The following is a 21,265-nucleotide window of genomic DNA, read 5'->3' on the forward strand; positions in this document are numbered from 1 at the left end:
CCATAGACACTGTTGCCTGTGGAGAATTGGTTACATCCTTGAAGGAGTTGGACAGGAATTCTGTTTGTAGGAGACCCACGCTTGGAAGGACATAGTGGCTGAAACTGAAGCCATATAGGTTGAGTGGACTTCTGAGAAGATCTGCAATTTCCATCTTTATTTGTGTTAGCTGTTCCATGTAATTTGGAGTTGAGCAAATTGTTAACTTATTTACAGTGATTCTTGATTCAGCTGAAAGTAGGTAAAAATTAGATTAAGTGAAATCTTATTTGGTCATTTCTTCATTTGGAGGTTGTTTGGCAAATTTGGTTCTTTTGAATTATGGATCCCTATCCAGAGCAAGAAGCGACAGGGTTTTGTATGAGCTTAACATAACAGAGCGTACAAGCTGAAGGGAGACCAGGAAAAATACTGGACTAGTATGAGTCTGGAGGAGGGAACAAAAACACTTAAGAAGTGTCTTCCAGCAATAGCTGGTGAGAAGATAACTGCCCTTATCCCCAATTTGGATAGTACTCAGGGTGGAAAAACAATATAGGAATTCAAAGGGAAGATCAAAGAAGTGAAATCCATCAAATCTATTGCATTAACTGTCTATTGTACTTCCATAAATAGCTCTCGTCACAGCAGGCCTGTCAGGCAGGTGAAACCTCACCACCGATATATTGACAGATCTGCTGCGCATTTTCGGTATTTATAAGTATCACAGAATTAGTGTGAGTGTTTTTTTTCCACTTGTCCCAACCTTTGTGAACATTCAGTCAGGGCAGCAGTTAGCTAATCTAATGACAGGGAAGGGAAAACCCATGTAAACTAAACTCATTACAGCAGGCATTAGAGCTGCTTGGCAAAGCTGTATCTGTCCCGGCCAGTCAACTGGCAACAGCAGACACAATTGCATCAGGATGATCAAGCAGACTCGACACATTGCTTTTGCTGTTGAAGCTATTTTAAAAGATATTCAATGCTACAGGACCATGCAGTATCTGTAAACTCACTTCAGAATCCAATCTGTACTTTGCGCCTCACTTTTGTCAAATAGATATTGGCAATTTTCTCAAAACTGAGTGCTCGTTGAGGCACTCATCTTTCAGTTTAATGCTTGCCTTTTCCATTCCTATATTCCTCGCTGTTGCTTTTCATGTTCCCACTTTACTCCTCTCTCTGCCTTTGTGCCTTGTGTCCAGTGCAAACGTTGTTTATAGTATGCATAACCTCACTATTGTTTTCAGTTCCTTGCATGGCCTCATCTTATCCCTCGATATAACCATAACCTTACAATTCCCTTCAATGCTGGCCGCTTACTTTTCAAGCACTATTAGAGACCTTTATTTCAGTTGACTAAATCTAATCTCTGAAATTCATTCCATAATCCTCCGCTAGTGTTCTCTTCACCTTTCAGACATTCCTGAGGTGACACTCCACTTGAATTGTACCTCTGTGGCCAAAATTTTGGTTCCTTGCCTTAATTTCTCCCTATGTGTTGAGTTGTCAAGTATTATTCGATAACACTCCTGCAAAGCATTTTACAATGCTAAACATGCTACAGATTTTCAGGTTCATGCTACTGAATATCTTTGCAATGGAGCATTACAAAAGGCCCACCCGCCTGCACAAGTGGCTATGAAAGATTCTCCAGTGCACTACTTGTAAGAAGAGCAAGGGAGTTATTCCTAGTGGCCTAGTCAATATTTACCCCTTAATCAACATCAGAAGTACGAATTAGCTGGTCATTATCGCATTGCTGTTTGTGGAACCTGTTAAGCTCAATCTGCAGATAAAGTGTGGAGCTGGATGAACACAGCAGGCCTACCAGCATCTCAGGAGCACAAAAGCTGACGTTTCGGGCCTAGACCCTTCATCAGAGAGGGGGATGGGCAGAGGGAACTAAAATAAATAGGGAGAGAGGGGGAGGTGGACCGAAGATGGAGAGAAAAGAAGATAGGTAGAGAGGAGAGTATAGGTGGGGAGGTAGGGAGGGGATAGATCAGTCCGGGGAAGACGGACAGTTCAAGGAGGCGGGACGAGGTGGTAGGTAGGAAATGGAGGTGCAGCTTGAGGTGGGAGGAAGGGATGGGTGAGAGGAAGAACAGGTTAGGGAGGCAGAGACAGGCTGGGCTGGTTTTGGGATGCAGTGGGAGGAGGGGACGAGCTGGGCTGGTTGTGTGGTGCAGTGGAGGGGGACGAACTCGGCTGGTTTTGGGATGCAGGAGGGGAAGGGGAGATTTTGAAGCTTGTGACGTCCACGTTGATACCATTGGGCTGTAGGGTTCCCAAGCGGAATATGAGTTGCTGTTCCTGCAACCTTCGGGTAGCATCATTGTGGCACTGCAGGAGGCCCATGATGGACATGTCGTCTGAGGAATGGGAGGGGGAGTTGAAATGGTTCGCGACTGGGAGGTGCAGTTGTTTGTTGCGAACCGAGCAGAGGTGTTCTGCAAAGCGGTCCCCAAGCCTGCACTTGGTTTCCCCAATGTAGAGGTAGCCACACCGGGTGCAATGGATACAATATACCACATTGGCAGATGTGCAGGTGAACATCTGTTTGATATGGAAAGTCATCCTGGGGCCTGGGATGGGGGTGAGGGAGGAGGTGTGGGGGCAAGTGTAGCACTTCCTGCGGTTGCAGGGGAAGGTGCTGGGTGTGGTGGGGTTGGAGGGGAGTGTGGAGCGTGGAGCGGACATGGGAGTCGCGGAGAGAGTGGTCTCTCCGGAAGGCAGACAAGGGTGGGGATGGAAAAATGGCTTGGGTAGTGGGGTCGGATTGTAGATGGCGGCAGTGTCGGAGGATGATACATTGTATCCAGAGGTTGGTGGGGTGGTATGTGAGGACAAGGGGGATCCTCTGGGGGCGGTTGTGGCGGGGGCGGGGTGTGAGGGATGTGTTGCGGGAGACGCAGTCAAGGGCGTTCTCAACCACTGCGGGGGGAAAGTTGCGGTCCTGGAAGAACGTGGACATCTGGGATGTGCGGGAGTGGAATGTCTCATCCTGGGAGCAGATGCGGCAGAGGTGGAGGAATTGGGAATAGGGGATGGAATTTTTGCAGGAGGGTGGGAGGGAGGAGGTGTATTCTAGGTAGCTGTGGGAGTCAGTGGGCTTGAAATGTCCATGTCCAAAAGGCTGTTTTGTTTTGGTTCTTCTAAAAGGAAAAGGACAGCAGATACTTGGGAACACCAGCACATCCTCCAAGTTCCCCTCCAAGCCACTCACCATTCTGACTTGGAAACATATTGCCATTCCTTCCTTGTAACTGGGTCAAAATCCTATAATTCCTCCGTAAAGACACTGTGGGTCAACCTACAGCACGTGGACTGCAGCAATTTTAGAAGGCAGCTCAGCAATATGTTCTCACGGGCAGCTACGGACTGGCAATAGATGCTGGCCAGCCAGTGATGCCCAATCCCATAAGTGAATGCAAAAACTTTTTGATTAATACCCTGAAGATTTATTTGAAGCTGAGAAGATCTAAGCTCAAGAATGAAGACTCTGAGAAAGGCTTTTTAGATTCTCAAGAATGGGAATTGAAGCCACAATTAGGTCAAGCTTACAGATGTGATAGGGGAAGAAATCTCTCTGATGTTTGAATGCTGTGAAGGAATGCCATTGAAGTTAACAAGATTGTCTTTTTACTGCGTTTCAAAATCTTTAAACTTGTGTTATGTGTGAATAGTTTGATTTATTCTATTTTCCTTTATTTGTTTTGTGTAATAAACCTCTGTTTTTTTTGGCTAAAGTGGAATCTGTCGCACTGTTCGTTTCAGTGAAAAATTACCTTATTAAACCAAAACAAAACAGAGCATGATCTATCAAGCCAGATTTCAGATTGGGATCTCACTCATCCAGACACAACATCAGCTGGAATTATAAAATAAATGCAGATCTTTCTTCCTTGCTTGCTTCATTCTTATGGCAGTGTGTATTTTTTTAAACTTTTTCATGGGATTCGGGCATCATTTGTTGGATATTCCTAATTGCCCTCGAGAAGGTGACAGTGAGCCAACTTTGTAGTCACTATTGTCCATGGGGCACAGGTGCTCACACAATGCTATTCAGGAGCAGATTCCAGAGTTTTGATGGAGCATTGTGCTAAAGAAACAATATAGTTCTAAGTAAAGATAGTACAAGTTGCAGAGGGGTGCCAACAGGCTGTGGCATTCCTATATGGCTGCTGCTTTTGTGCTGATGAGCAGTAGAGATCACAGATAAGAGATAATGGGAACTGCAGATGCTGGAGAATTCCAAGATAATAAAATGTGAGGCTGGATGAACACAGCAGGCCAAGCAGCATCTCAGGAGCACAAGAGCTGACGTTTCGGGCCTAGACCCTTCATCAGAGAGGGGTCTAGGCCCGAAACGTCAGCTCTTGTGCTCCTGAGATGCTGCTTGGCCTGCTGTGTTCATCCAGCCTCACATTTTATTATAGTAGAGATCGCAGGTTTGGCTCCAGTGCAACAGTACTCCTGTTAGAACATAGAACATAGAACAGTACAGCACAGAACAGGCCCTTCAGCCCACAATGTTGTGCCGACCATTGATCCTCATGTATGCACCCTCAAATTTCTGTGACCATATACATGTCCAGCAGTCTCTTAAATGACCCCAATGACCTTGCTTCCACAACTGCTGCTGGCAACGCATTCCATGCTCTCACAACTCTCTGCGTAAAGAACCTGCCTCTGACATCCCCTCTATACTTTCCACCAACCAGCTTAAAACTATGACCCCTCGTGCTAGCCATTTCTGCCCTGGGAAATAGTCTCTGGCTATCAACTCTATCTATGCCTCTCATTATCTTGTATACCTCAATTAGGTCCCCTCTCCTCCTCCTTTTCTCCAATGAAAAGAGACCGAGCTCAGTCAACCTCTCTTCATAAGATAAGCCCTCCAGTCCAGGCAGCATCCTGGTAAACCTCCTCTGAACCCTCTCCAAAGCATCCACATCTTTCCTATAATAGGGCGCCCAGAACTGGACGCAGTATTCCAAGTGCGGTCTAACCAAAGTTTTATAGAGCTGCAACAAGATCTCACGACTCTTAAACTCAATCCCCCTGTTAATGAAAGCCAAAACACCATATGCTTTCTTAACAACCCTGTCCACTTGGGTGGCCATTTTAAGGGATCTATGTATCTGCACACCAAGATCCCTCTGTTCCTCCACGCTGCCAAGAATCCTATCCTTAATCCTGTACTCAGCTTTCAAATTCGACCTTCCAAAATGCATCACCTCGCATTTATCCAGGTTGAACTCCATCTGCCACATCTCAGCCCATCTCTGCATCCTGTCAATGTCCCTCTGCAGCCTACAACAGCCCTCTACACTGTCAACGACACCTCCGACCTTTGTGTCGTCTGCAAACTTGCTGACCCATCCTTCAATCCCCTCATCCAAGTCATTAATAAAAATTACAAACAGTAGTGGCCCAAGGACAGAGCCCTGTGGAACTCCACTCACCACTGACTTCCAGGCAGAATATTTTCCTTCTACTACCACTCGCTGTCTTCTGTTGGCCAGCCAATTCTGTATCCAAGCAGCTAAGTTCCCCTGTATCCCATTCCTCCTGACCTTCTGAATGAGCCTACCATGGGGAACCTTATCGAATGCCTTGCTGAAGTCTATATACAACACATCCACAGCTCGACCCTCGTCAACTTTTCTAGTCACATCCTCAAAAAACTCGAGAAGGTTTGTAAGGCATGACCTACCCCTCACAAAGCCGTGTTGACTGTATTTGATCAAGCCATGCTCTTCCAGATGGTCATAAATCTTATCCCTCAGAATCCTTTCTAACACCTTGCAGACGACAGACGTGAGACTTACCGGTCTATAATTGCCGGGGATTTCCCTATTTCCTTTCTTGAAGAGAGGAATTACATTTGCCTCTCTCCAGTCCTCAGGTACGACTCCAGTGGAGAGCGAGGATGCAAAGATCTTCGCAAGTGGCGAAGCAATTGCATTTCTCGCTTCCCAAAGCAGCCGAGGACAAATCTGATCCGGGCCTGGCGACTTGTCAATCTTAATGTTTGACGAAATTTTCAGCACATCAGCTTCGTCTATCTCTATCCATTCCAGCATGCACACCTGCTCTTCAAAGGTTTCATTCACTACAAAGTTGGTTTCTTTCGTAAAGACAGAAGCAAAAAACTCATTTAGGGGTTGATAATACATACTTTTCAAACTGTGTACAAGTGGTGGAGGTGGCAAATGATTAAGTCTGTGCTCGGCATGCTGATCAAGTGAACTGCCGTTGAACATCAAAGGATGATGATTACATTCTAGCTTGTTGGAGATGACCTTTGCCTGACACTTGCTACTTCTCAGCCCAAACCTGGATTTGAGCATGGACTGCTTCAGAAGAGTTGTGAATGGCACTGACCAGTGTGTTATCATCAGCAAATATCATCACTTCTGACCTTATGATGGAAGGAAGATTATGATGAAGGAGCTGAAGATGGTTGAATCTAGGACACTGCCCTGTGGAACTGCTACTGTGATGGCGTTGGAGTGAGATGATTGGCCAATCACAACAACAGCCAATTTCCACTGTGCTACGTTATTTCCCCCCGGAGTTTTCAGCAGGCAGCTTTCCCTCCAATTCCCATTGATTATAGTTTTTCAATAGCTCTTTAATGCCACACTCAGCCAAATGCTACTTTGATGTTAAGGTCAGCCACTCTCACCTCACCTTTGGAGTTTAGCTCCTTTGTCAATTTTTGAACCAAAGTTGTAATGAAATGAGGAGCTGTGTGGCCCTGATGGAACCCAAACAGTGAATTCTAAGTCAGCTTGGTAGCACAGTTGATAAAAATCTCCATCATTTTGCTGATGATTAAGAGGAAACTAATATGGCAATAACTGGCTGGGTTGGAATTGTATCAGAGATAATGGGAACTGCAGATGCTGGAGATTCCAAGATAATAAAATGTGAGGCTGGATGAACACAGCAGGCCAAGCAGCATCTCAGGAGCACTGAGATGCTGCTTGGCCTGCTGTGTTCATCCAGCCTCACATTTTATTATCTGGGTTGGAATTGTCCTGCTTTCTTTGGACCAGACATACTTGGCAATTCCACACATTGTTGTATAGACATGAGCATTGTAGCTGTACTGGAAGAGCTTGGCTAGGGGAGCAGCAAATTCTGGAGCACAGGTTATCATAATGTTATCAGAATCCATAGCCTGTTCAGCGTTCAGTGCCTTCAGCAGTACAGAAAAATACAAACATAGAAAACAGGAGCAGGAATATGTTATTACAATTGAGTACCCAGATCAGTCCCCTGTTCTTGATGTCTCCTCATACCCTTTGATCCCTTTAGTCCTAATGAATATTCCTAATTCTATCTAGAAAGCATTCAATGCTTTAGTCTCAACCACTTCCCATGTTAGACTTTGGGTGAAGAAATTTCTCCTCATCTCAGTCCTGAATGGACTTAGCCCTTACCCGTAAGCTGCTACAGCTGGTTCTGAATTCCCTTGACATTGCATGAAGTGAATCAAACTGGCTGAAGTCTGGCATTTATGATGCTGGGAATCTCAGAAGGAGGCTGAGATAGGTCATCCACTTGGTATTTCTCGTCAAATATGGCTACAAATTAGATCGCTTAGTCCTGTCGCGTGTATGTTGTTTTAAATTGTTTGTCACCCAAGTAGACTTTGTTGTAACTTGTGCTCTCTGATGAAGGGTCTAGGCCCGACACGTCTGCTTTTGTGCCCCTGGGATGCTGCTGGGCCTGCTGTGTTCATCCAGCCTCACATTTTATTATCTTTGTTGTAACTTTACCTGCATTCCATCTTTGGCTATGCCTGGGCAGCTCCTAGCATGCCCTCCTGCACTCCACTAAAATCATGGTTTATCCTTTAGCTTGATGGTAAATGGTAGAGTGAGGTCTACATTAAACCATAGATTACAGACTGTGGTTGAATACAATTCAGAAACTGTCATTAGAACACAGAGCTTCAATGACATCCCACTTTGTACTGCTGGGTCTAGTTTGAAGCAACCTCATTCAGCAGAGAGGTGGTGTGACAAAATATGACAGAATTTGGTCAGTGTAAAGATGGGAAATTGTCTTCACAAGGAGCATGATGGTCACCCATATCTATATTGTTCTGAACACTGACTTATATAAGTAGAATTGAGAAAAGATTTATCAAAGGAGTTCTGGAGAAGGGATCACTAAACCTAAAATGCTAACTCTGCTTTCTCTCCACAGATGTTGCCAGACCTGCTGAGTTTATCCAGCAATTTTTGTTTTGTTTATATATTAAGGAGAGTCTTAAAGGAGTAAAACGAGGTAAAGAGAAACACAAAGTTCAGGGAGGGAACTCCAGAAGTTCGGACCCAAGCTACAAGAGGCATGGTTACCAATGGTGGGCTAACTGAAATTCAGTATGTCCAATCTCCCGAATGACGCACTCAGATTTTCATGTCCAACTTGAGCCCACAGCCTTCTAACATGAGCTATCTCTCGCCTGGCAAAACAGACAAACATCCAACAGAGTTGAAGCCTACCTGATACAATCCATGGTCAAGCAGAATGATTTCAGTCTTGTTGGTTCGAGTGGACTTTCTGACCAGCACATTGCCAGGATGTGGGTCACAATGCACGAAGCCATTTACAAAGATCATTTCACTGTACATCTTCCCTAGGTTTTGAGAAATCTGCAATTTAAAGAAAAAACAAAATGTGGATTGTGACATGAGATTTTATTTTGTTATATTCAGTAAGTATTTCCGAGTAAGGGTCAAACTCCATCCTTCTCTTGTTTGTTTGCCATTCCAGTAATGTTTCGCTGAAGAGGCCACGGCATAAATGACAGCTCCTCAGGAACTGGAGGATCTGAGGGGAATTGTCATCCAGCCTGGATTCAATGCCTTCAGAAGGTGGTGAGTTCTGGTTTAACAGATCCCTGAGCTTTCATCATATGACTTGTCACATTCAATAATTTCCTCCTCGTCAATCCTCCTTTTCTGTAAAGCTTTTCTAACAAATAAATAAACATCTTAAAAAAAATTGAACAAAATAAAGACTTTTTAAAGCCTTTTACTTTTTCCTACAAGGCTCCAAGTCAATCCTGCAGTGCTGACAACCCCAGTTGAAAGTCAAGACAGGCCCCACTTTAATATGACCTTGTTCCTTTGACTTCTCACAGGATGTGCATGTTACAAGCAAGGTCAGCATTTGTTGCCCATCCTTAATTACTCTTGCAGTGAATGGCTTATTAGGGCCATTTTAGAAGGTAGTTAATAATCAAGTACTTTGCTGTAGGTCTGGAGTCACATGTAGGCCAGACCAGTTCAGTACAGCAGCTTTCTTCCTTAAGGACATTAGTGAACCAGAGGGATTTTAATGTCAATCGATGATTTACAGTAGTACTGCTGAAATGAGCTTTACTAATTAAATTGAAAGCCCATTAGCATGGTGAGATTTGAACCCACGTTTCTATCAGCTTGGACCTGTAGATTACTAGTCTACGGGCATTACACCATCTCCCCAGAGGGTTGCTTTTGAATAGTTAAAATCTCGCCTGTTGAAGAAAGTCTGCTACAAACAAAGCTTGCTTACAATGACAACCAAATCCCACTCCCAAATAGGTTGACACTTCTGGCTCTACCACCTCCATCGACAGAAAGTAGTACATCAGCAGAGGCACAGTTATAAATTGGAACAGAGATAGTAGGAACTGCAGATGCTGGAGAATCTGAGACAACAAGGTGTACAGCTGGTTGAACACAGCAGGCCACGCAGCATCAGAGGAGCAGGAAGGCTGATGTTTCGGGTCTAGGCCTGCTCCTCTGATGCTGCTTGGCCTCCTGTGTTCATCCAGCTCCACACCTTGTTATCTCTGTTATAAATTAGAACTCTGATTGCATAGACTCCTAACTTTTGGTAGTCATGATCAGGTTTCATGCATATTCTCTGTTCAGAACTGGCACTCTTCACTCTTGATATGAGCCTGCAATTAAACACTGACTTCAACATATGCCTTTTGGTGTCAGAAAGTAAGAAGGGAGGGCAAGGGGAAGAGGAAGGTGATGACTTCTTTGGTAGCTGTGACCTGCTGTGAAGTCAGTCATGAGATATCAAGAATATGGAGCAAAGGTGCATTTTATTTCATTTAAGGTCACTGCCAGGTAAGGATGGCAGTTTCATTCCTTACAGGACATTAGTGAACCAGATGGGTTTTTACCACAATTGACAACGGCTATATGGTTGCCACTGGGCTAGTTTTTCATTTCAGGTTTTCTTATCGAATTCAGTGACAACTGAGTGCCTGGCTACGGTACATAATGAGTAATAGCATGGTATGTGGCAACGAGTCCCCCTTGTAGAAACGACTGGTAATTTAACCAAAGGCACACCAGTTTCCTGTTGTGTCAGGAGCTTGAACATAGAAAGAAAGTAGCTTCACACTGGGTGCCATATGAAATCTTTTACAAAGTTGCTGCATCTGACCAGAATGTGACGTCTCCTGAAGCAGAGTGGCAACTACTTCCAGAAAACTGATCTTTTTTATTATTTCTTTATGTGGTTCAGCTAGCATTAAATGCAAAGAGGGCAGTTGAGAGTCAGCATTTCGCTGTGGGTCAGGAGTCATACATAGGCCACACCAAATAAGGCCAGCATATTTCTTTCGTTAAAGGGCATTAGGTGAACTGGATGGGTTTTTATGGCAATTGACAGCTTATTTAATTCAAATATCACCATCTGCCATGGTAGGCTATGGACCCATGTCCGCAGAACATTCACCTGGGGTTCCAGATTACAAACCTAGTGATATTACCACTGCAAGTGGAGGTTTGTTGCCCTGGCAGTAGGGTTGCTGCTCTCCCAATTCATGCTCCCATATTGCTAATGGCCCCTTGGCAGTGCCCATGCTAAACATAAATTGGCCATCGTCCCTAAATGGGCAAGATTCCTGAGGTGTTAGCCAAACTGACTACCTCTGAGAAGGCCATGCCTGATGCCCATGGTCACTTCCATGTTCCCAAAGTGGAATAGGGATCTACCTAGGAAAACACAGTCCTTTGACTCTCAAGTTTTGAGTTTGAGTGCCACGTCAGAAATTTGAGCATGCAATACGAGCAAACAGTGCACTGTTGTATTAAAGCAGCGCTGCAAGGTGGGAGGTGACACCTACGTATCAGACCTATCGATTTAAATTGACGTAATAAGTCCCACAACAATAATCTTATGATTAAACAAATTAGGAACAGTAGATCATTCTGCTCGTTGAACCTGTTGACATTGTAGCTGATCTGTTTGTGTTTCATATTCTACATTTCCATCTACCCCAAAACCTACGATTCCCTTGACTAACAAGAATCGATCAACCTCCACCTTCAAAATATTCCAGGACCCCACCTTGTAATCAGAGAAATGAAGACTATCTGTATACACAAAAAATAAAAAATACATTTAAAGAAAGTGAAACCTCTCGCATATGTGTAAAATGTATGCTACTAAAATGTGAGAATGCCTCTAATGTCCCTTATATACATCCAACATAGACAGGTAAATTAGGAATCCACAATATACCAAATAAAACAAAACCTCACATTTGCTGTCACGCTCTACACTTTTTGACTCCTGGAACATTCAGTTCTTTGAAGGTTTTGAACCTGGTTTAGTTGTCGAGAACATTCCTAATCAGTGTACAAACAATGGATGCTACTGGTTCTTCAATATTCAGCCCTAGAAACCTCAAATATACCAGCACTCCTCCAATTTTGACTCCTCTGTACATCCTCAATTTGATATCTATGGTGGCTGAATTGAGATTCCGGAATTTTCTCCCTAAATCTCACAACTGTTTCACCTCTCTTCCATCTTTTAAAATGCTCCTTCGATGTTACCTCTTTGGCTAAGCTATTGGTCACCTGCATTATCATCATCTTTAATGCTCGGTGTCAAAATTTTTACACCTATGAGTAACCTTAAGATGTTTTACTAATTAAAAGTGCTGTATCAATACAAGTTAGGAACATAAAAGCAGCAGTCGGCCATTCAACCCATTGAGCCTGCTCCATTTCATGAATGGATCATGGTTGATCGTCAACCTCAATGCCCTTTCCCCACGTTATTTCCACATCACTTGATACAACTAGCCTCCAAGAATCTATCAATTTGAACAATACAAAGCAATCTTTTTATTTTCCTTACATTCTATGCAAACCAGCAAGCTGTAAAAATGGTATCATTCAGAGAAAAGAGTACCAGTGGTTGCTATACTTGACAGTTTAAAAATATTAGTCATACTCGGTACTATCTAGGACAAAGGATGTCACTTGTTGTGAACTTTTTTAGCAGGCCACATATAGCAGTTCAATGTTTAATGATCAATTAATTTTGGGCTGATGGATGGAGCCAGAGGAGAAGAACCAGCACTAGTTTTATAGGTATACATCCATGTGTACCAATACAGATGTGAGAAAAATATTTCAACCCCTTTTTCTTAATGAGTGTGGAGACAAAAGGGATAAAAGGATTGCCAGAAAGGAACCAAACATTCTGCCATGATTAGCTGGTACAGCCTGTCTTGCTAAATTCATCTGTATCCCTTAGCCTCCTGTCTTGAAAGAAAAGGGCAACTGGAACATGGAACTACCAGTCCCTGCAAATTCCCCTCCAAGTCACTCGAAATCCTTATTGGAAACATATCGTCACCTTCTCATCATCATTTAGTGAAAATCCAGGATCTCCCTTCCAGCAGCAGTCCCTAACAGTGGATGTACATACCCATGAAGATCTCCCCATCACTTTCATTCCCATTACCACGAATATGGGCTCTGTTAGAGGCAGGCAGTTAATGCCAACTGGCCAGTGGCCGCCGCATGAATGGTCAAAGAAGCTATGTGCAAGTGGATTTTGAAAGTACTGGTGTAGCAGATTAAATAATAATAAAGTAAGCCTCTGTCATTGTCAGTATATATCCACAAGTCGACAACAATATCCGTACAAGGTCATGGACTTCTAATGGAAGGGTGACAATGAGCATTCCTTTCTGGAATGTCCAGAGTATGTTAAACAAGTTGAGATAACAAAGCCATTTGCAACCACTGGTTACAGCTAGCCACACCGTTCAATGCCTGCATGCAGTTGTTGACCTACTCACTGAGCTGGTAAATTTGTTTGCAGATGTTTTGGTAATATCATCAGTGCACCTCTGGTGAAGCGTCAGTGTTCTGTCCTGCTTGCTATTTAAATGTTTCGGTTTGCTGGAGTGGTTGGCAAGACTACCGGATTTGTTTCTTAGTGATTGGTATATCGGGTCCAGCTCTACATGTTTATTAATGGAGTTCCGGTCTGAGTGTCAGGCCTCCAGGAATTCTCATGCATGTCTTTGGTTGGCTTGAGCTAGGAAGGCTACATTGTCCCAGTCGAATTGATGTCCCTCTTGGTCCACGTGTATTGAAATGAGTGAGAGTTGGTCATGTCTTTTGGTAGCTAGTTGGTGTCCATGAACCTTGATGGCTAGTTTCCTTTCAGTTTCTCCTTTGTAATGTTTTTGACAGCCTTTGCATGGCATCTTGTAAATAACATTGGTTCTGCTGTTGTGGGAGACACACAATAGCAAACGGAACAGAACAGTGATGCTTCATCAGAGGTGCGCTGATGATGTTACCGAGTACTGTGAAGAAATGTCTGCAACCACTCTTACCAGCTCAGTGAGCAAGTCAACAACTGCATCAACAACTGGCTATAAATCTTCTCAAAATCTTGATCAATGCTTGCATGTCAACAGCACACACAAGAACATGATATGTGGTACCCACATTTCCACTACGGAATTAAATCAATAAATAACACAGCAAACTGAAGCTCTTTGAGAATTCCAGATTCGCCAAGACAAGATGATGTGCTTGTGATCTTTTGAAGGAGTTTTGGCACCTATATTTCACATACATGAACATGCATATGTTTTATTGGTATGTTAACTTGATATACTAAAATGCATTAAGTAGATTTTTCAATAAGACGTGGCTTTAAAACCAGTATTAGAGACAAAGGATGTACAACGTTATCCTATGAGAGCTCTACATAGCAGTAATAAGATAATATGACAATATGCAATATAACTCAATGGGGACGGACTGTGTGCTTTTCATTACTTTTCTAAACAGCTAGCACAAATTGGACGGCCAATTTCCTATTTCCCTGCTGTACTGCTTCATGATGCAATGATAGGATAGAACATAGAACATAGAACATAGAACAGTACAGCACAGAACAGGCCCTTCAGCCCACAATGTTGTGCCGACCATTGATCCTCATGTATACACCCTCAAATTTCTGTGACCATATGCATGTCCAGTAGTCTCTTAAATGACCCCAATGACCTTGCTTCCACAACTGCTGCTGGCAACGCATTCCATGCTCTCACAACTCTCTGCGTAAAGAACCTGCCTCTGACATCCCCTCTATACTTTCCACCAACCAGCTTAAAACTATGACCCCTCGTGCTAGCCATTTCTGCCCTGGGAAATAGTCTCTGGCTATCAACTCTATCTATGCCTCTCATTATCTTGTATACCTCAATTAGGTCCCCTCTCCTCCTCCTTTTCTCCAATGAAAAGAGACCGAGCTCAGTCAACCTCTCTTCATAAGATAAGCCCTCCAGTCCAGGCAGCATCCTGGTAAACCTCCTTTGAACCCTCTCCAAAGCATCCACATCTTTCCTATAATACGGCGACCAGAACTGGACGCAGTATTCCAAGTGCGGTCTAACCAAAGGTTTATAGAGCTGCAACAAGATCTCACGACTCTTAAACTCAATCCCCCTGTTAATGAAAGCCAAAACACCATATGCTTTCTTAACAACCCTGTCCACTTGGGTGGCCATTTTAAGGGATCTATGTATCTGCACACCAAGATCCCTCTGTTCCTCCACGCTGCCAAGAATCCTATCCTTAATCCTGTACTCAGCTTTCAAATTCGACCTTCCAAAATGCATCACCTCGCATTTATCCAGGTTGAACTCCCTCTGCCACCTCTCAGCCCATCTCTGCATCCTGTCAATGTCCCGCTGCAGCCTACAACAGCCCTCTACACTGTCAACGACACCTCCGACCTTTGTGTCGTCTGCAAACTTGCTGACCCATCCTTCAATCCCCTCATCCAAGTCATTAATAAAAATTACAAACAGTAGAGGCCCAAGGACAGAGCCCTGTGGAACCCCACTCACCACTGACTTCCAGGCAGAATATTTTCCTTCTACTACCACTCGCTGTCTTCTGTTGGCCAGCCAATTAGCATCAGCAGAAGACAGGCAAAACCAAGAAGACCCATGAAAGCAGTCAGTTTAATTAATATCTAACATAGATCAAGGTATTGGGCTCTTCAGTGGACACAAGTTCAAGGTATTGGGCTCCTCAGTGGACACAAATATCAGTTGTTCACAGTGCAGTCACTTCTACATTGGCAAGGCCAAATGCAGACTGGGTGACCACTTCATGGAACACCTGTGCTTAGTCTGTAAGAATGACAACAACTTCCATTTGCTTGCCATTTCATACACTATTTGCATCCTAGCTCTGCTGCAGTGTCCCCAGCGAAGCCCAATGCAAGCTGGAGGAATAGCATCAGATTTCCTACTTAGACATTTTACTGACTTCAGGATTTAACACTGAGTTCAACAAATTCAGGCTGTGAACATGGGCCTCCATTTTGATTAGAACCCCCCCCCCACTAAAGTGCCTTGATGGCATGGCTTTGCCCTCAGCAGAATTAACTTAATTTCTTCTATTCACAACCTATCATCAACACCTATTTTGATCTACATTGCTCCTTTACCACCATTAGCAGTTCTATTGCCTTTTGCTGTGGGCACTCTCACCATCTATTCCACTCTCTCCACCTCCACAACAGCGTAAAAGCCATTATTTTCCAGCCAGTTTCAGTTGCAAAGAAAATTGTTTGCACTTGAAACATTAACTCTGTCTTCAAAAATGCTGAGTTTCTCCAGAGATAGTAGGAACTGCAGATGCTGGAGAATCTGACATAACAATTTCTGAAGAAAGGTCGAGGCCCGAAACATCTGCCTTCCTGCTCCTCTGATGCTGCTTGGCCTGCTGTGCTCATCCAGCTCTACACCTGGTTATCTGAGTTTCTCCAGCACTTGTTGTTTTTATTTCAGATCTCCAGCAGCATTTTGTTTTGATATAAGCCTGACTCAGTTGGGTGCACTTACTCAACTCTAAGTTAGAAAGGTCATGGATTCAAATTCCAGCACAGACTTGCAAACACAACCTACATGGATAACAGGGCAGAGCGCTGTGGAGGAACCATCTTTCCAATGAGACATCAAACACCAAGACATGAGACACCACGATCCTGTCTGGATGCTCAGGGTCTGGGTTGACATGACACCAAGGTTACACGTAAATAAGTCATTTCGTCACTCACTTCTGTGCTGTTTGTGGGGTCTTGAAATGTGCAATTTGCTTCCCACAGAACAACAACAGCTACACTTCAAAGGTAATTTACTGACCATACAGTGCTTTGGGACACCCTGAGGGAAGGAAAAGCCCTTTAAAATCACAAGCCTTCCTTTTACAGCCACTCTTGAGATGTTGCCTAATTAAATTCCCTCAATGAAGAGCTGCCATCAAGAATCTTATCAGAGCAGCCAGATGGCATTTAGCATGAGTTAACCTTTTACAGTACCAGTTCAGTCAGGAATTGCTCTTGTAAAGACAATGCAAAGAATGAGTTACACGTACAGACAAATTCAATTGACAAGTAGTATTCCATTTGTTTCCCAGTTGATGTTTTTACAATTGATTCAAAAGTTTACATTACTGCATTTGACACAGTTACAGCTGAGTGAATACAGATTCCACACATAGACAGCCATGTTGATCTTTAAGGGGCCCTATTCTCTCTCTAGTTACTCTTTTGCCCTTCATGTACTTATAGAATCTCTTCGAAATCTTCTTAATTCTATTTTCCAAAGCTAACTCATGCTTCCTTTCTGATTTCCTGATTTCCTCCTAAGTATACTTCTACTGCCCTTATACTCCTCAAGAGATTCACTCAATCCCAGCTGTCTAAACTGGCACACGCCTCCTTCTTTTTCTTGGCTACAGTCTTAATTTCTTATTCATCATTCCCAACACCTATTGCCTTGCCCTTCACACTAACAGGAACACATTGTCTTCTGCTATTGCATAGAACCCATTATTAGCCACTCACAGTTTCAATTAACAACTATTCACCACCCGAGCCAGAGCATTATCCACTCCTTTGTCTGTCCAGCTGTTTTTCTCTTTATTTGGGCTCCCTCCCCACCTATCACTTATTCCTTACTCCCTTTCCCCTCCCTATCTTCTTGTATAAAAACCCACATTTTCCTAGCTACCATCAGTTCCGAGAAAGAGTCAAAAGGTTAACTCTGATTTCTCTTCACAAATGCTACCAGGCCTGCTGAACTTTTCCAGCCATTTCAGTTTTTGATACTCCCTCTGAACTCTCATTATCTCACTTCTAAAGGCCTCCTACTTCCTAACAGTTCCTTTATTGATGAATAATCTCCCCAATCAACTTTTAAAAGTTTCTCTCTAATGTCATCAAAATGGCCTTACTCCAATTTAGAACTTTAACTTTTTGGTCAGTTCTATCTTTTTCCAAATTATTTTAAAACTGATAGAATTATGATAACTTGCCCCAAAGTGCTCCCCCACTGACACCTCAGTCACTTGCCCTGCCTTATTTCCTAACAGAAAGTGAACATAGAACATAGAACATCACAGCACAGTACAGGCCCTTTGGCCCTCGATGTCGTGCCGACCTATCATACCGATCTCAAGCCCATCTAACCTACACTGTTCCATGTACGTCCATATGCTAGTCCAAAGACGACTTAAACGTACTTAAAGTTGGCAAATCTACTACCGTTGCAGGCAAAGCGTTCCATTCCCCTACTACTCTCTGAGTAAAGAAACTACCTTTGACATCTGTCCTATATCTTTCACCCCTCAATTTAAAGCTATGCCCCCTCGTGCTCGCCGTCACCATCCTAGGAAAAAGGCTCTCCCTATCCACCCTATCTAACCCTCTGATTATTTTATATGACTCAATTAAGTCACCTCTCAACCTTCTTCTCTCTAATGAAAACAGCCTCAAGTCCCTCAGCCTTTCCTCGTAAGACCTTCCCTCCATACCAGGCAACATCCTAGTAAATTTCCTCTGCACCCTTTCCAAAGCTTCCACATCCTTCTTATAATGCAGTGACCAGAACTGTACGCAATACTCCAAGTGCGGCCTCATCAGAGCTTTGTACAGCTGCAGCATAGCCCCTTGGTTCCGGATCTCGATCCCTCTATTAATAAAAGCTAAAACACTGTATGCCTTCTTAACAGCCCTGTCAACCTGGGTGGGAACTTTCAAGGATAAAGGATGAAGTATTGTTCCTTCTCTAGTAGGTACATCCACATAGTAAATAAGAAAGATTTCTTGTTCACACTTGACAAATTCCATGCTATTCAAGTCCTTAACATTATGACAATCCCAGTCTCTGTTTGGAAGGTTAAAATCCCCTACCATTACAGATATCTGAGATTTCCTTACAGATTTGCCTCCCAATTTCCTGCTGACTACTTGGGGGGGAACAATACAATTCTAACAAGGTGATCATCCCCTTCTTATCTCTCAGTTCCACACACATAACTTCACTGGGTGATGTCCCAGGAATATTCTCCCTAAATATAGCCATAATGTTTGCCCTAACTTACCTCCCTTTCTATCTTTCCCACAGCATCTATACCCTGGAACATCAAGCTGCCAGTCCTGTCCATCCCTGAGCCACATTTCTGTAATGCCAATGATGTCCCAGTCCCATTTCTGAACCGTGCCCTAAGTTCATCTGCCTTACCTGTCAGGCCTTTTGTATTGAAGTAAATGCAGTTTAATTTATCGATCCTACCTCATTCCATGCCAAGCTCTTGTCCGCCTTGACTATTTGATTTGCTCCCCTTATCTACTGCACCAGCCTCAGACTTTTCTCTTCTCTCACTGTTGCTTTGATTCCCATTTCTGCCCCTCTAACAATCTACAGTCCCAGAAATTATTTAAAACCAAACACAAGTTGGCTTAAAAGTGCAGCACAAGAACAATCATACTGCTCAAACATACTGCTTTGGGATAATTCAATACGAAGCTTCAATATCATAAGTCAATCAAGGAACTGCTCTCAATATAAACATAATACTCGCCTTGATCTATTACAGTTACAAAAAAAAGATTTAGAAGTTCTGCAAGTCTTAAAATCAAACACTTAGCTGATGAGGCTCAAAACCAAATGCTATCCTTGAAACAACTCTGCAGAGGCCAGTATCCCACCACCAAGTCACCTCTTACTTACACGTGGAGCGTCTTTGTCACTGATCCAACTTCATTAGAGCTAGCTGTCAGAGCCAACAGGATGTCTGATGCTTCTTTTTTATATCTGTCAGCCAGAGCTCCCAATTTGGGGCTGTCAATCTGATCCAATCAGGGAACTCAGATTTTATGAGATCACTTGGTTGATCTCATTACAAACACTACAGTCCTCTTCTCCTGTAGTTTCAGGCAGTGCTGTATTTTAGACCTGCCATGTCAGCTATGAAACTACACTGCTTGCTAATTATTTCAGTGAAACCCAATCTCCAGAGCACTTGTGCAGTATTTCAGTCTGACAGCCAAGAAATTACACTTGTTAATTGCTTCTTAAAAAGTCGATCACTTAGCCTAATGCAATCCTTCAGTCCCCGACCCTGCCACATGGTTGCTATCCCGACGTTCTCTCTTCTCCCACCCTTTTAAAGTATCTTTATTTTTGCTATTTTTTTAAAAGTTCAAAACAAATGCAAAACTTACAAAAACAGCAACTACTGCCCCAAGGAAGTGAGTAAATCCAGCTGAGCACTTAAAAAAAAACCTCAAAACCAAGAGCAGCGCTCACAGCCATGATCCTCTCCCATCCACCTTTGTTTTAGACACTAAACGAATACTTCACATCAGTATTTACTGCGGAGAAGGACATAGAAGCTAGGGAACTTGGGGAAATAAATGGCGGTGTCACGAAAAGAATTCGCATTGCAGGTGAAGAGAAGCTGGAGGTCTTAAAATGTGTAAAGGTAGATAAATCCCCAGGAGCTTGATCAGGTGTTTCCCAGAACTTTGTGGGAAGCTAGGGAAGAGATTGCTGGACACGTTGTTGAGAGTTTTGTATCATCGATAGCCACAGTTGAAGTGTCAAAAGACCAGAGGTCAGTTTAATGTGGTGCCATTATTTAAGAAAGGCTGTAAGAAAAAGCCAGAGAACTATAGACCAGTGAGCCTTATGTCAGTGCTGGGTAAATTGTTAGAGGGGATCCTGAGGTACAGGATTTACATACATTTGGAAATGCAAGGATTAATTAGGGACAGTCAGCATGGCTTTAGGAGTGGGAAATCATGTCTCACTAACTTAATTGCATTTTTTGAAGAGGTAACAAACAAGATTGATGAGGGCAGAGAAGCAGAAATTGTCTCTCTGGACTTCAGCAAAGTTTTCAACAAAGTTCCACATAGTAGACTGTTTAGTAAGATTAGATCACATGGGATCCAGGGGCAGTCAGCCGATTGGATACAAAATTGGTTTGAAGGTCGGAGACAGAGGGTTGCTTTTCGGACTACAGGCCTGTTAAACCAAAGTAGCTGTAACTTGTACACCTACAGGTCATGTCAAAGTTCTACCCAACAAATAGGTTGCTTGAGCTCTTTTGTTGTACGGGGGGTTCTGATATAACATGATAGTGCTGTTCTTATGTGATCCCTTGTTATAAGAAAACTGTGTAATAGCTGTGCCATTTAAATTAATGGGGCCAGAATTGCGTTATAGCCAATACAGGTAAGGAAAGTTTGTGCCTATTTGCATTGAAGAAACACACGTTATAGCAGAACTTGCTATATTTTGTAACAGTAAAACTAGCAGTGAACTAGCAGTTACCACCACCCTCTGAACCATATTGTGGCGAAGTTGATTTAAGGAGAAGCGTTGTGCAGAACATGGGGAAATCTCCCTGCCCTTCACTGAAAGGTGCCGTAGGATTTAATAAAAACGGAAAGAACTGTGGGTGCTGTAAATCAGGAACAAAAATATAGTTGCTGGAAAATCTCAGCAGGTCTGGCAGAAGGGTCTGAGGAAGGGTCACCAGACCCAAAACGTTAACTCTGATTTTTCCTTCACAGAAGTTGCCAGAACTGCTGAGCTTTTCCAGCAGCTTCTGTTTTTGTTCCATGGGAC

General features: G+C 43.3%; 1 protein-coding gene across 11 annotated transcripts in view; it reads right to left on the minus strand.

Annotated features, from left to right (window-relative positions):
• adck1 (aarF domain containing kinase 1) overlaps positions 1–21,265 on the minus strand; it is a 531,577-nt gene that overhangs the window by 165,942 nt on the left and 344,370 nt on the right. For all 11 annotated transcript variants that reach the window (XM_059649006.1, XM_059649012.1, XM_059649011.1 and 8 more), the window contains one exon: positions 8,511–8,660. In XM_059649006.1, coding sequence (XP_059504989.1) covers positions 8,511–8,660 — 150 coding nt within the window. The remainder of the gene's footprint in view (positions 1–8,510; positions 8,661–21,265) is intronic.

The sequence above is a fragment of the Stegostoma tigrinum genome, chromosome 10 (assembly GCF_030684315.1).
Source record: "Stegostoma tigrinum isolate sSteTig4 chromosome 10, sSteTig4.hap1, whole genome shotgun sequence".
Classification (NCBI taxonomy): Eukaryota; Metazoa; Chordata; class Chondrichthyes; order Orectolobiformes; family Stegostomatidae; genus Stegostoma; species Stegostoma tigrinum.